Source organism: Castor canadensis, chromosome 5 (assembly GCF_047511655.1).
Source record: "Castor canadensis chromosome 5, mCasCan1.hap1v2, whole genome shotgun sequence".
Lineage (NCBI taxonomy): Eukaryota > Metazoa > Chordata > Mammalia > Rodentia > Castoridae > Castor > Castor canadensis.
The window spans coordinates 57372757-57387727 of record NC_133390.1 but is presented as its reverse complement, the minus strand read 5'-3'; the positions used below and the strand labels follow the sequence as shown (position 1 = coordinate 57387727).

The following is a 14971-nucleotide window of genomic DNA, read 5'->3' as shown; positions in this document are numbered from 1 at the left end:
ACTTTTTAGTTCCCACATACAAGTAAGAATATGTGATAATTGGTGGACTTAACATAGTGTCTTTCAGTTCCATCCACACTATAGCAAGTGACAAAACTTTATTCTTTATTATGAGTGAATAATATTCCTTTGTGTATATATGCCACATTTTTCTTATCTTGACTGTTATGAATAGTGCTGCAATGATCACAAGAATGCAGATACCTCTTCAGAAATGGATTTTAATTCCTTTGTATACATACTCCATAGGGGAATTAATGGACCATATGGTAGACTTGTTTTTAATTTTTTGATTTTAATTTTTTTCCATAATGACTGTGCTAATTCACATTTCCAATAGTAAGAAATCCCATCTCTACATCCTTACCAGCTTTTGTTAGTTTTTTAAAAAAAAAATAGCCATTCTTAGTGAGGCAAAATGGTATCTCACGATTCTAATTTGCATTTCTCTGATAATTCTTGATGTTGAGCATTTTTTCATACATTGGTTGGCTATTTGCATATTCTCTTTGAAGAAATGTCTATTCACGTCATGTTGCCATTTTTTAATTGGAAAATCTCCTTTCACTGTTGTCTGAAATCCCTGCTTATTCTACATATTAATTACTTGTCAGATGAGTAGGTTCCAAGTATTTTCTCCTAATCCACAGGTTGTCTCTTCACTTTATTGGTTGTTTCCTTTGCTGTGCAGAAGCGCCTTAGCTTGATGTAATCCTGTTTGTCCATTTTTGCCTTTGTTACTTATCTTCTTAGAGTCTTATAAAAAAGAAAAATATCTTGCCCATCCCAATGTTCTAAAGTGTTTTCTCTATGTTTTCCTCTAGTTGCTCATAGTTCTGGGTCTCACATTTACATCTTTGATCCATTTTGAGTTGATTTTTATGTATGGTGAGAGAGGTCTAGTTTCATTCTTCTGTATATGAATATCCTGTTTATGCAGAATCATTTATTGAACAAACTGTGTTTTCCACCAATGCATAGTATTAGTTCTTTATGGAAGATCAGTTGGCTGTAGATGAATAGTTTATTTCTGGTCTCAGTATTCTGTACCATTGGTCTATGTGTCTGGTTTTACTTTATTTTGTTTCTTGATTTTTGCCAATATCATGCCATTTTGCTTACTATGGCTTTGTAATAATATATTTTGAAATCAGAGTCAGTAAGTGCAATGTCTCTTGCCTCGGCTACTCAGGTTTACCCCCTCCTACCCCATAGTTACATACAAATTTTAGGATTTTTTTCTTTTTCTATGAAGAACATTATTGCTGCTTTCAGAAGGATTGTGTTGAATTTTTGCTAATGTCTTTTTAAAAATTTAAAGATTATAGAACAAGAACATTTTTCACATTCTTTTTTAGCTATTTTCTTTATTATATTATTGTACTGGGGGTATACTGTGACATTTACAAAAATGCTTGCAATATATCTTAATCAAATTCACCCCCTCCATCATTCTCCTTTTATCCTCGTCTTCCTAGAACAGTTATAACAGGTCTCATTTTTCCATTTTCATACATGAGTACATAATATTTCGATCATATTCACCCTCCTACACTCCTTCCCTCTATAGTCTCCACTCTCACTGGCACCAACTCCCAAGACAGGACCCATTTTAACCTTCCTGTCCTTTGTTTTTGAAAAAAAGGCATTTCTGTTTAAGATAGCTACACAGGGAATTTCATTACGACATTTCCATGTACATATGTACTATATCTTCAACTGGTTCATCCTCTCTATTTTTCTACCTTTTACCAGTCTCCGTCTTATAGTGATTCAACAGATTTAAATAGTCTATTTTCATTCTTGAATACAAAGTACAGCAAACATATTCATCTTCTTCATTTCTTTCTTTTACCCTCTCTTTTCCCCCTCCTGGTAGTGCTCTCCCATTTTTCATTCTTGTCCTTTCACATTTTTGTTAAGATTACAAAGTCTCAGCTTACATGATTGAAGTAAAGTAGACCTACTATATATGACAAAAGTTCAGGAAAGAAAAAGAAAGACTAGAAAGACCTGTCAAGAACTACAGAAATGTTAGCCAGGTTTTTATTTTTTTTTTGTCAGTACGGGGGTTTGAATTCAGGGCCTTGTGCTTGCTAAGTAAATGCTCTACCACTTGAACCATGCCCTCAGTCCTTTTTTTGCTTTATCTCTTTTTTCAGATAGAGTCTTACACTTTTGCACCAGTCACACACTGAGATCTTTCTTACCAATACCTGCTAAGTAGATGGGATTATAGGCATGTACACTGCGCTCAGCCCTTAGCCAGTTCTTTATATATATTTGGACCTCAATCCCCTAGAAACTAGAGGACAAGGTAGGCAAGTCAACTATCTAAATGATGGAAAGAACCTTTTATGCTAAGAGAGAGTAAAAAAGAAAAACTATGAAAATCAGTAGGGGACTTCACTGCCAATGGAGTGACAAACTGTGACTTGGTTTTTGGAACAAAAACAAAGTGTCAGAAACCAATACTATTGGTTGAGTTTCAGTGTTTGATTCAAGTAATCTCTGAGCTCTTTGATAAACATAAGGATTCTTCTTAAAAGTTTGTGAGTCAAAACCAAAGGCAAAGGTGTGTCATTTCCTGTAAGAGATCTTTGTCTTCAAAACTTGGTTCAGGGCTCACCAAGTCCTGGTATGGCCCTGGGAGCTGAGAAGTCCTCCCAGGTTCTTCCTTAGCAGAGCTGATGCATCCTGAGATGTAGTAGAAGATATAGCTCTGGAGTGAAGAAACTCTTTCTCCCCAAATGAGGACAGAACCTGCTGACTTTACTGAAATTTTAGCTTAGCAAAAGTCTACATTTCATCTTGGACCACAAAGACTCATATGCAAAGCTAGAAACACTACTGAGAGAAATATCCTATAACCAAGTATAAACCATAAAAGCTGGTCAGGAAAAGTTCAGAAGTAGAAAGTAAAAGTCATGGATCTGAGTTACTGTTAATATCAAAGAGCTGTCACATATTGGATCATAAAAAATGCATAACCACACAGGTGGAAAATAGATGTGTTCTTCTCTTTGGTGAAATATCTAGGCCATAACCAGGAGCCTCTTACAAAGGACACCAAAAGAAAAGTTAGATTCAGATTAGGCACAGGACAGGCAGACACACAGTCTCCTTGACCATGATGACTGACACTTGAGGGCTGCAAAGCCAGGGGCCATGTGTGCTCACTTCTACATCTCAAACATTTAGCTCAGTGCCAGCAGGTCAACATTCTACTTTATCACTGACGGTTGCACCCATTCAGGGTGTGTACCTAGATGCAGGTTCATCCTTCATGCAAAGAAATTCAAGATGAGGAGACAATGGTGTGCAGCAGTACACAGCGCCTCCAATCCCAGGACTACCAGAAAACAGCTTGGAGACTGTAGAAATGGCCTATTTCTTGTGTTTAAAATAGGAATAGCAGTAGCATCTATACCTACAGTGTCCCCAGGAGAAATAAATGTCATGTTAGGGATAAAGTACTTGGCACAGTGCCTCTCCTTCAGAGCAAGAGATGCATGAATACTGAGCCACCATCATTGTCAATTCCTGAAAATATGAGGCCAGGCTGGGAGACTCAAGTAGAGAGGTTCCTCTTTCACACACATACACCACATTTACTTGTTTAGGATGAGCCAAAACAAAAACATTCCACCAAAATATTTCTATAGGTTCATAAACACATTCCTTAAGATATGCCTGGCAGAAAAAAATATGAAAAAGAACATTTAACACAAAATGAAAAGTAATAAAAGAAGATGTTTTTCACATATAAAATTAGCAAAAGTTTTAGAATTATAAATGTCAGGACTGTGAGGTAAAAGACAGATATTCTGATCTGCAGTAGTAGGAAATAATACAAAAGGGTACATATAAAAAGCTGAATGAGTCCACTTATGCTTTCTTCTTTGCAAAAAAGAAAGATAAAAAAATAAAGACAAAAAGGAAGTTGGAAGGGCTCTAGAATATACCAATAGTCTATTTCTAGGTTTTGAGACTCGAGGTGATCTTTGTATACTGGTAACTTCCTAAGTTATATAATGTGTTGTAAAATATGATGATTGCTTTTTTAAGTCAGAAAAGATTGTAAAGCTTATCTTGTAAAAATATGGCTACTCTCAAACAGATTCATCTGTCACTAATGATCAGTAAATCTCTATAAATCAAAACTCAATAAATCACACCAATGTGAAACAATTTTGTGATCTCATAATTTAGCCTTTACCTGAGTCCCCTGATATGATTAAAATCCTTCCCCAACAATGGTGATAACAGACCAGGTCCTCACCAGTCCTTTTCTTAAACTAAAAGACTTATGGAAATTCTAAGATAACTTCCAAGAGAAGTCTAGACCCTGTCATGAAGGCAAGAGCTGTGAAATGTGTTAGCACTTGCCACTGCCAACCCTCTGTTCCTCTGTTCCCCCTTTTCCTTTAGGCACAAGCTGAAAACATCTCTGAAATGGCTAAGCATTTGCCTAGTGTGCTATACATTGGGATAAGCTCCTAAACTATATAACCAGTCATCTCTCTTCCATTGTTATGTATCACGGAGGATACACACACCTTCACCTTCTGAGGCCATCCACTGCAATATGTCCTAACTTTCACTCTTCTAAAGGTTGCAGAATAAATTAAATCAGCACTGCTTACTCCCTGCTTGTATAGGTGTTTCCTGGTCTTCAATGACTACTTCAGGCTGCTCTAGGGAGAATGAGAGTGAATCTTACATTTTAAAAGTTTGAAACTTTAAACTGTCTCCTCAAAATCTCATTAATTTAGTAAATTTCCTTTACCAAATCCACATGGAAATAAACATTACTCAGATTACAATGACCTATTTACCTTGTAATGACAGTTCTAGACTGCTGATGCCAAATCTGGTACAGCATTGAGATTTGCCCTCAGAGGTTTGTTTACCCAAATCTCATGGCAAAGCAAGATAAAAGAGCACAGCTCTTCCTGGCTGCTTCCTCGGGTGCTACAGAACTACATACGGAAGGCTTTTCCATGGGGACACAAGTCTAAAGAGAAATTCTCACTGGGAAAATGAGGCACTGGAGTCCTAATGTTCCAGAGTATCTGACTCTGTCTTCTCACTAAGGTAGCCTACAGCCATGTGTTTATCAAATAAAATGATCTATGCAAACATGGAAATGCACCATGAGTTTAAGGTATTGCTGTTTATGGTATTCCTACTATTCATTCTGAAGAGACTAAAAAAGACAACAAGATATAAAATACACCATCTTAGGAATTGAAAGTGGAGAACCATAGCAAAACATGGGGGACAATATATACTTGTAAGTATGTGATTATTATTCAAACTGCAATTCTTATTTATCACAGTAACCCTCTTCCTAATACAACTTAGTTACATAGAACATTTCACTAGTACTACCTTCTAGAAGTAACAATTTCATTACTAAAACACTCATGAAAAATATACTTACCTAAAAGAGTAAACTGTACCCAGAACAGAAGTATAGACAGAGCTGAAAAAGTAATAATCATAATAACTTCACTTAGACGAAACCATGTAACTGAGGAGAAAGAAAACAGAAATCACAACTAGTATTTACTGTAATCATTTTAAATACTGCTAACAGTGTCAAATGTATCTTTTATTATACAGATGGAAGATTAAAATAATTAGCTAAAGGTGTGGCCTAAGTTTACAAACACACATATAAACAAATTATACCTATAATTTAGTCATATAGAAAATTTTATTTAGGAAACCAAAAGCTCCAGTTACTTCAGTGTTTCTCACCACATTTCTCCTGTTTTATGGAAGTGGCAGCACAGCATAGCAGCTGAGGACAGGGCTCTGTGGCCACATTGCCCAGCTATGAAACCTAACTGTGACTCACAATCCATCCTAACCACAGATGATGTCTGAACACCTCTGATCTTTCGAGTCCTCAACTGTCATACAGGAATAACACAGGACCTACCCCCTAAGGGACTGTTGTGATTATTAGCAGAGTTAACATATGCCAAGGCCTCAAAACAAAGGATGGCACAAGTGTTCAGCAACTATTAATTATAATATTATGTGTTGTATGCTGAGTACTCATGTGTGTAAAGTGCCCAAATTACCTTCAAGCAACAATGAAGTGTTCCTGTAAAGACTGACTCAGGGGACCAGGTAAGGGAGCTCTCAGTACACTAGGCCCCCTCCCCTTTGTGTGACTAGGACCAAGCTACATGAGCCCTGTTTTCTCTCACACAGACTCTGGAATAGAAGATTAATTTGTCCCTTTTAGGGACAAATTTCATGTAACCATGTGCGGTTTAGGTTAGCAAGGAAGTTGTTAGCCACATGTAACTTATAGGGTGAAAACAGATCCACAAACCCATATAAAAAGAATTGTGCATTAAGACTTCAAATAATACTTGTTGAGAACTTTTTTAAAATTAAGTTTAATTGCATCTCATGAACTCCAAATACCATAATTTTAGTCATGAATTTTCTTCTCTAACAACAAAGTCAAGGAAATGCACTGAAAAGCATTTCATAGCTTGCTTGAGAGGTTAGTAGGTAGACAGATGGGCAGTCTGAAAAACACTTAAGAATATTCTCAGAGAATTCAAGATGGCAGTTTGCTGACAGCTCTGAACCCCGGAGCTCCCATAAACCTGAATGAACATGGAAACTGAGGCCATTGGAAGACACAGCCCAGATCCAGAAGCGGCGCCCTACTTCAACCTAAATGGAGTGAAGCAACAGAATATATGGAGAAACATTTGCAGGTTTGCACTTCCTGAGGCACCAGCAACTAGCACCAGCCTGCCCAGGAGGGGTGGGAGAAACCTTCCACATAAGAACCACATGGACAAAGTCTGTTCCCAAACAACAAAGGTGTCCAGCAGACAATCAGCTGAGGAAAGCTATGCGGACTCGTGAGCAGAAGAGGAGCCAAACAGGGCTCCAGGCCTGAACAAAAGCCCTCTCTAGAGGCCATGGTGAACTTCCCTGAAGTGCTTGCAATATACCCCCTTCTGGAGCCCATGCAACCCCCATTGTTGTTGGTAAGACCTCCATTAGAACCAGTACTGAGTGAAAGCCTGCAAGGAATGGGTATCCAACAAGGAAAATGTACTGGGACCCAGCAGCAGCCCAAGAGGTCATAGGGACCAGGGCACAGTGTGGTGGCACTACCAACAGTGAACTGCACCTACAGCCCTTCCAGAGGTTGGATAACATCTAGATAAAACCCTGCTCTTGGTGCGTAACTACAGACTGTAAGTTCTGGGGACCCTGAGAGAGGAGAACATTGCAAATGTGAATGGGGTGAGGCTGGGAAGTTGTCAGTACAAACTCCAGAGAGTTAGATCTACAAACAGCCCCCTCTCTTCCAATCACCAATCCAGAGGCAGGTATCTAGTGGACTCAAAGACTCAGACACAGAGGGGCAGAGGAAGAGCAATAGCAATAGAAAATCTGCACTTTTTTTTTGTAAAATTTATGCCCCTTGCTGCTGAAACTAAGATGTAGATCTTTTACTCACTTACAGCTATTTTTTTCTGAACACTGCATCAGTGGTTTGCATTCTTGCTACACAATTCCCTCTTCTACCTACCTCCCTCCCCCTTACTGAAGTCATCATATGAGATCCACATAAACTGTCTTTAAATTTGCAACCCTAAACCATCTCTTCTCTGCCCCCTTTCTACCACTCTTCCCACACAACCCTTATGACATTTAGCTTTCCAGTACCATGAAGATTCATTTTTACTCCAACAGGCAACCAGACATACTGGAACAGTAGCAGTAACTGACCTTCATTAGGGATTACTGTAACTTCAAGGTTGCCGTTCAATAACTGTGACAGCTTTAGTAGTTAAGCCTCTTTGCTCTATGTAGAACAGAAGGTAGAGTTCAACATCTTGAAAATAAGAAGCTGAAGGGATTAATATTGAGTCACTATTTGCCCCCATCTTGAGACAAGAAAACACATCAGAGCTCAAACACCTCCTAGTCTTGTACAATCTTCCATAAAACCCCAACTAAAGGGACACAGGGAACTGGAAACTTGAACCAAAAAAACACCCCCAGATGTGTAAATTTCAATGAAGAAACATGAAGCAGCAAGGCAATAGCTCTCCCTCCAAAGTCAATGCCACCACTAAGGAGTTAAACAATAGCAAAGAGGAGGAAAAATCAAATGTTGAATTCCAAAAAATAATAGTAAGAATGATTGATGAGCTCAAAGAACAGACACACAAGCTAGTGTCTGAAATCAAAGAGGAAATAAATAAGCAACTAAAAGAGCTCAAAAAGAATTCAAACAAAAAGATGAATGAAATAAAGAAGACCATGCAGAATATAAAATAGGAAATCAATAAAAATATAGAAACCCTGAAAAATAACCAATCTGAAATGAAGAGCTCAATATCCTAAATAAAAAATCTCAATTGAAAGCTTGGTGAGCAGAGTGGATCAAGTTGCAAATAGAGTATCAGGAATAGAAGACAAAGTAGAGGAATTAGATCAAATACTCAAAGACCATGAAAGATGCTATAAAAATATGAATGGAATGCACAAGAAGTCTGGGATACCATCAAAAGATCAAATTCATGAATCATGAGTATACAAAAAGGAGCAAAAATACAAACTAATGGTACAGATAATTTATTCAGTAACATAATTGCTGAAAACTTCCCCAACCTTAAGAAAGGGAGGGACACCCAGGTTCAGGAGACTTACAGAATACTAAATCATCAGGACCCAAAAAGAAACACCAGAAGACATAGCCTAATCAAAACACTCAATATAAAGAACAAAGGAAGAATTCTGCAAGCTGTAAAAGAGAAAAGACTGGTCACATATAAAGGCAAACCCATAAGAAAAACATCAGATTTCTCAACATAAACTCTAAATGTAAGAAGGTCATGGAAAGACATAATTCAGGCCCTGAAAAAAAACAACTGCCAGGTCATAGAAGAAATAAGATTGGAAATCATAAAGTTCCTGGAATTTAATGAAAATGAAAATACAACCTATCAGAACCTATGGGACACAGAAAAGTCAGTCCTAAGAGTAAAGTTTATAGCCATGAGTGCATATGTTCAAAGGACAGAAAGATCTCAAATAAATAATCTAATACTACATCTCAAAGACCTAGAAAAACAAGAACAAGCAGAACCCAAAACAAGCAGAAGGACAGAAATAATAAAATAAGGGCCAGAATTAACAAAATAGAGATAAAAAAAAATCCAAAGAATCAGCCAAACAAAAAGATGGTTCTTTGAAAAAACAAACAAGATTGACAAGTCTCTGGCAATGTTACTAAAATGAGGAGATAAAAGACCTAAATTAGTAAAACAGAAATGACAAAGGGGAATTAACGACAAACACCAAGGAAATCCAGGGAATCATCAGAGACTACTTTGAGAATCTATATTCCAATAAATTGGAAAATCTTGAAGAAATGGACAAATTTATGGATATGTATGACCACCCAAAACTGAACCAAGAGGATATTAACCACCTAAACAGAACTATAACATGAAATGAAATTGAAACAGCAATACTCTCCCAAAAAAAGAAAAGTCCAGGACCTGAAGGATTCTCTGCTGAATGCTGTCAGACCTTTAAAGGAGAACTAATACTAACACTCCTTAAACTTCTCCATGAAATAGAAAGGGAAGGAATACTGCATAACTCATTCTATGAAGTCAGTATTATACCCATCCCCAAACCAGACAAGGACACATCCAAAAACGAGAACTACAGGCCAATCTCTTTAATGAACATTGATGCAAAAGCAAACCGAATCCAACAACATATCAGAAAGATCATTCACCATGACCAAATTGGCTTCATCCCAGGGACGCAGGGGTGGTTCAACATAAGCAAATCAATAAATGTAATGCAGCACATTAATAGAAGCAAAGACAAAAACCACTTGATCATTTCAATAGAAGCAGAAAAAACCTTTGATAAGATTCAATAACATTTCATGATAAAAGTTCAAAGAAAACTAGGAATAGAAGGAATGTACAACATTATAAAGAATATATATGACAAACCTATAGCCAACATCAAACTTAATGGAGAAAAACTGAAACCATTTCTCAAAAATCAGGAATGAGACAAGGGTGCCCACTGTCCCCATTCTTATTCAACATAGTCCTGGAATTCCTAATCAGAGCAATAAGGCAAGAACATATAAAAGGAATACAAATAGGTAAAGAACCTATCAAAATATCTCTATTCACAGATGACATGATCCTATATCTTAAAGACCCAAAACACTCTACCCATAAACTCCTAGACACCATAAACATCTTCAGCAATGTGGTAGGATACAAAGTAAACTTACAAAAATCAGTAGCCTTTCTATACACTAACAATGAACAGATTAAGAATATAGGAAAACAATTCCATTTACGATAGCCTCAAAAGAAAAATCAAATACCTAGGACTAAACTTAACAAAGGATGTAAATGACCTCTACAAGGAGAACTACAAACCATTGAAAAAAGAAATTGTACAGAAGGTGGAAAGATCTCCCGTGCTCATGGATTGGCAGAATCAACATAGTGAAAATGGCTATACTACCAAAAGCAATCTTCATGTTCAATGCAATTCCCATCAAAATCCCAATGATTTTCATCACAGAGATTGAAAAATCTACCCTAAAGTTCATTTGGAAACACAAAAAACCATGAATATCCAAAGCAATACCAAGCAAAAAGAGCAACACTGGAGATATCACAAAACCTGACTTCAAACTATACTACAGAGCCATAGCAATAAAAACAGCATGGTACTGGCACAAAAACAGATATGAAGACCAGTGGAACAGAATAGGGGACACAAATATGAATTCACACAGCTATGCCCACCTAATTTTTACAAAGTTGCCCAAAACATATGATGGAGAAAAAGACAGCCTCTTCAACAAATGTTACTGGGAAAACTGAACACCTGCCTGTAGAAAACTGATCCATGTCCATTACCCTGTACAAGTATCAACTCAAAGTGGATTAAAGACCTTAATATCTGACCCTAAACCTTCTAGTTAGTACAGAAAAGAGCAGGGAATATTCTGGAAACAATAGGTATAGGCAAGGACTTCCTCAGAACTCCATCAGCCCAGCAACTAAGAGAAAGGATGAACAAATGTCACTACATGAAATGAAAAAGCTTCTGCACAACAAAACAAATGGTCTCAAAATTGAAGAGACCACCCACAGAGTGGGAGAAAATATTTGCCAGCTATACATCCGACAAAGGACTGATAACCAGAATATACAGAGAGCTCAAAAACTAAATGCCTCCAAAATCAATGAACCAATAAAAAAATGGGCAACTGAACTAAACAAAACTTTTTCTAAGGAAGAAATCCAAATGGCCTAAAAACACCTAAAAAAATGTTCACCATCCCTGGCCATAAAGAAGATATGAAAACTTTCTACAACAAGCAAAAACTAAAAGAATTCATGACGACCAAACTAGCACTGCAGAAAATACTTAAAGGACTCTTACACACAGAAGAAAATAGAGTCAGACAAGAAGATACAAAAAAGAATAAAACCTTTTGGTCATGCAGACTAGTAAACAAGGACTAGAGGGAAAGTAAACATCAGGGGAATAAAAATGACTGGAAACACCACCTAACTCTTGTCACTAACACTGAATGTTAATGGCCTCAATGCCCCAATTGAAAGGCACAGAATACCAAATTGGGTTAAAAAACAAGACCTGACCATATGTTGTTTACAAGAGACACATCTGACTGAGACAAACAAAAGCAATAACAATACAAACAGCATGGTATTTGCACAAAAACAGATATGAAGACCAATGGATTAGAATAGAAGACTCAGACATAAACCCATGCAGCTACAGTGATAAGCACACAAATGTTGCTGGAGAAAATGGATATCCACATGTAGAAGACTGAAACAAGATCACTGTCTCTCACTCTGTATCAATATCAACTTAAAATGGATCAAAGTAAGACCTAAAGCTTTGAAACAATTGCAGGAAGTAATTTGAAACACACTACAACATACAGGCATAGAGTACAACTTCCTAAATAGAACTCCAGTGCCTCAGCATCTAAGAGAAAGAATTTAAAAAGGGATTGCATCTAACTAAAAAGCTTCTGCACAGCAAAACATAGTCACTTAAGAGACTACCCACAAAATGGGAGAAAAAAATTTTGCCAACTATTTACTCAATAAGGGACTAATATCCAGAATCTATAAGGAACTCAAAAACTCAGCCCCCAAAGAACTAAATCCCAGTGAAGAAATAGGCACATGAATTGAATAAGGAATTTTCAAAGGAAGAGGTACAGATGTCTATAAATACATGAAGAAATATTCAACTTCCCTGGCTATAAAAGTGAGGTAAATCTAAACTACACTATGATTTCATCTCACCCCAGTTAGAATGGCCATGTTCAAGAGCAAAAACAATAAATGCTGGCAAGGATGTGGTAAAACAAGAACCCTTATACATTGTTGGTGGGAAAGCAAATTACTACAACCATTATGGAAAGTGGTAAGAGATTTCTCAAAAAACTAAAAATACAACTGCCATGAGTGGGATACCACTCCTGGGCACATATCCAAAGGAACCAAGTCAGGTTACAATATAGACACTTACATACCGATGTTTATTGCAGCACTATTTTCAAGAGCCAAGCTATGGAAGCAATCCAGATGCCCTACAAGTGATGAATGGATCAAGAACATGTGGTATATATACATGTTCTTCATTGTTTATATATATACATAAACAATGGAGTTTTACTCAGCTAAAAGAGAGAATAACACCATGTGGTTGAAGGTAAATAGATGCAATTGGAGGACATCATGTTAAGTGAAGTAAGTCAGGTTCAGAAAGATAAAGGCTGCACACTTTCCCTCACATGTGGAAGACAGATCCAAAAGATTAACATATACACAAAAAGAAACATGGTCATATACAAATGTATACATAGAACATGTTTGTAATAGTGTAACTACTCTATGGAACTCAGGAAAGGAAAAAAGAATGATAGAGTGTCAACAATATCATAAAACATAACATCTGTGAAGGTAGAGGATATAAGGATATGTACTGAAAGCTGTGGGAGGTAAGCGTAAGGCAGAGTAATGGAAGGGGTTGAATGGACCAAAGTAAAATATACTCACAGCAGGAACACATTGAGAAACCACTTTGACCATCGACTTAGATATTAATAATGAAAGTTAGGAAGGTAAAACAGGTACATGTGGGAGAGGGATACTTATGAGAGGGGGAGGGTAAATGAAGGAGATTAAGGTGAGGGAATAGGGTTGATGGACTTCATATGAAATAGAACAAAGACACCTCTTGCAATTGCTTTAAGTGGGATGGGGAAGAAGTTGATGGGGAGAAACGGACAGTGGGGGCAATGTAACAAATGTACAATATAAGCCTATTTGGAATTGTCACAATGAATCCCTCCTGTACAATGAATATTTCCTAATAGAATAATTCTTAAAGAAAGAATATTGTTTTTAAACCAACAGTATTCATTTGACTCCACCACTGCTCTGCCCACCAATATCAGAATGTGAGAATCCTCATGAGCTTTGACTCCATAATGATAGCCATTTATTTCTTCTGTAAGCTTATAACGTTAAATCTTGGTAAAACGCTTGCACTGATGCTGAGATTATAACAACATTGTAAATTCCATTGTGGAGATATTATCTTTTCATAACTCGGTGTTTTTCCCTGTCCTTAGTAGAAATTCATTACATGGACTATGGAAGGTTACAGTAGTCATAAAAACAGTTTAGTCAGTGTATTGAAGATAATACTTTTGTGACTATAGATTAATTTTCTAATACATATATAACTGATACATAATTATAGGGTGTCATAGGATATTTTGATACATGAATAAATTAGTGTTCAAGTATCTCCTCAAACATTTATCATTTCTTTGTGGTGAAAACATTCTAGTTTTTGAAATATAAAACATTATCACTATCTATAAGCACCCCACTGTGCAACAGAACACCAGTACTTATTTCTCCTAATTTTTTGATTCAGTACCAAAAAATTGAATAACTTGTTCCTATCCCACTCTTCCTAGCTTCCCCAGCTTTGGATAATCATTATCCTGCTCTTAATTCTATGAGATCAAGTTTTTTAGATTCACATGAGTGAGACCATGCAGTACTTCTGTGTGTGGATTATTTCACTTAACGTAATGACCTCTAGATCTTTCCAGATTATTACAAAGATTTTATCCCTTTCTCATGACTGAAAAGTCAAATTTTCTTTATTCATTCATCAGTGATAACATTTAGGTTGGTTCTGTTTCTTGGATATTGTGAATAATGCTGTAATGAACATGGGAGTCCAGATGCCTCTTCAACATACCACTTCCATGTCATTAGCACATATACCCAGTACTGGGATTGCTGTATTATAACAGTAGATCTATTTTTATTTTTTTTCAGGAACCTCCATACTGTTTTCCATAATGGCTGTACTAAATTATATCCTCACCAGCAGTGCGAATGTGTTCCCTTTTCTATACATCCCTGTCAGAACTTCTTATGTTTTGTCTTTTTGATAATAGCCATTCTAACTGGAGTGGAGTAATGTCCTGCCGTGACTTTCTATTTCTCTGATGGTTAGTGATGTTGAGCATTTTTTATATAGCTCTAGGCCATCATTTTCAGGGTTTTTATTTAAATGTCTATTTAGGTCTATTGCCCAAATTTTTTTTCTTTTGTTTTCTTTGTGTGTGTGTGTGTGTGTGTGTGTGTTAGTACTGGGGTTTGAACTCAGGACTTGGTGCTTGTTAGGCAGGCCTGAAGCCCTTTTTCTGTGGTTTATCTTGGATACAGGGTTTGCTTTTTTGCCCACACCAGACAGAATCATGATTCACCGAAAATAGGTGCCATAGCTGGGATGACAGAAATGTGCCACTGCACCCAGGATTGACTGAGAAGGGAACCTTGTGAACTTTTTG

The 14971-nt window shown here is 36.9% G+C and overlaps 1 protein-coding gene across 1 annotated transcript in view; it reads right to left on the bottom strand.

Annotated features, from left to right (window-relative positions):
• The window catches only part of LOC141423237 (leukocyte surface antigen CD47-like), a gene marked incomplete at its 5' end in the record, with an annotated part of 40331 nt that overhangs the window by 12385 nt on the left and 12975 nt on the right, over nt 1-14971 (bottom strand). The window contains one exon of the mRNA XM_074073055.1: nt 5447-5488. Within this exon, the coding sequence (XP_073929156.1) occupies nt 5447-5488 (42 nt within the window). The remainder of the gene's footprint in view (nt 1-5446; nt 5489-14971) is intronic.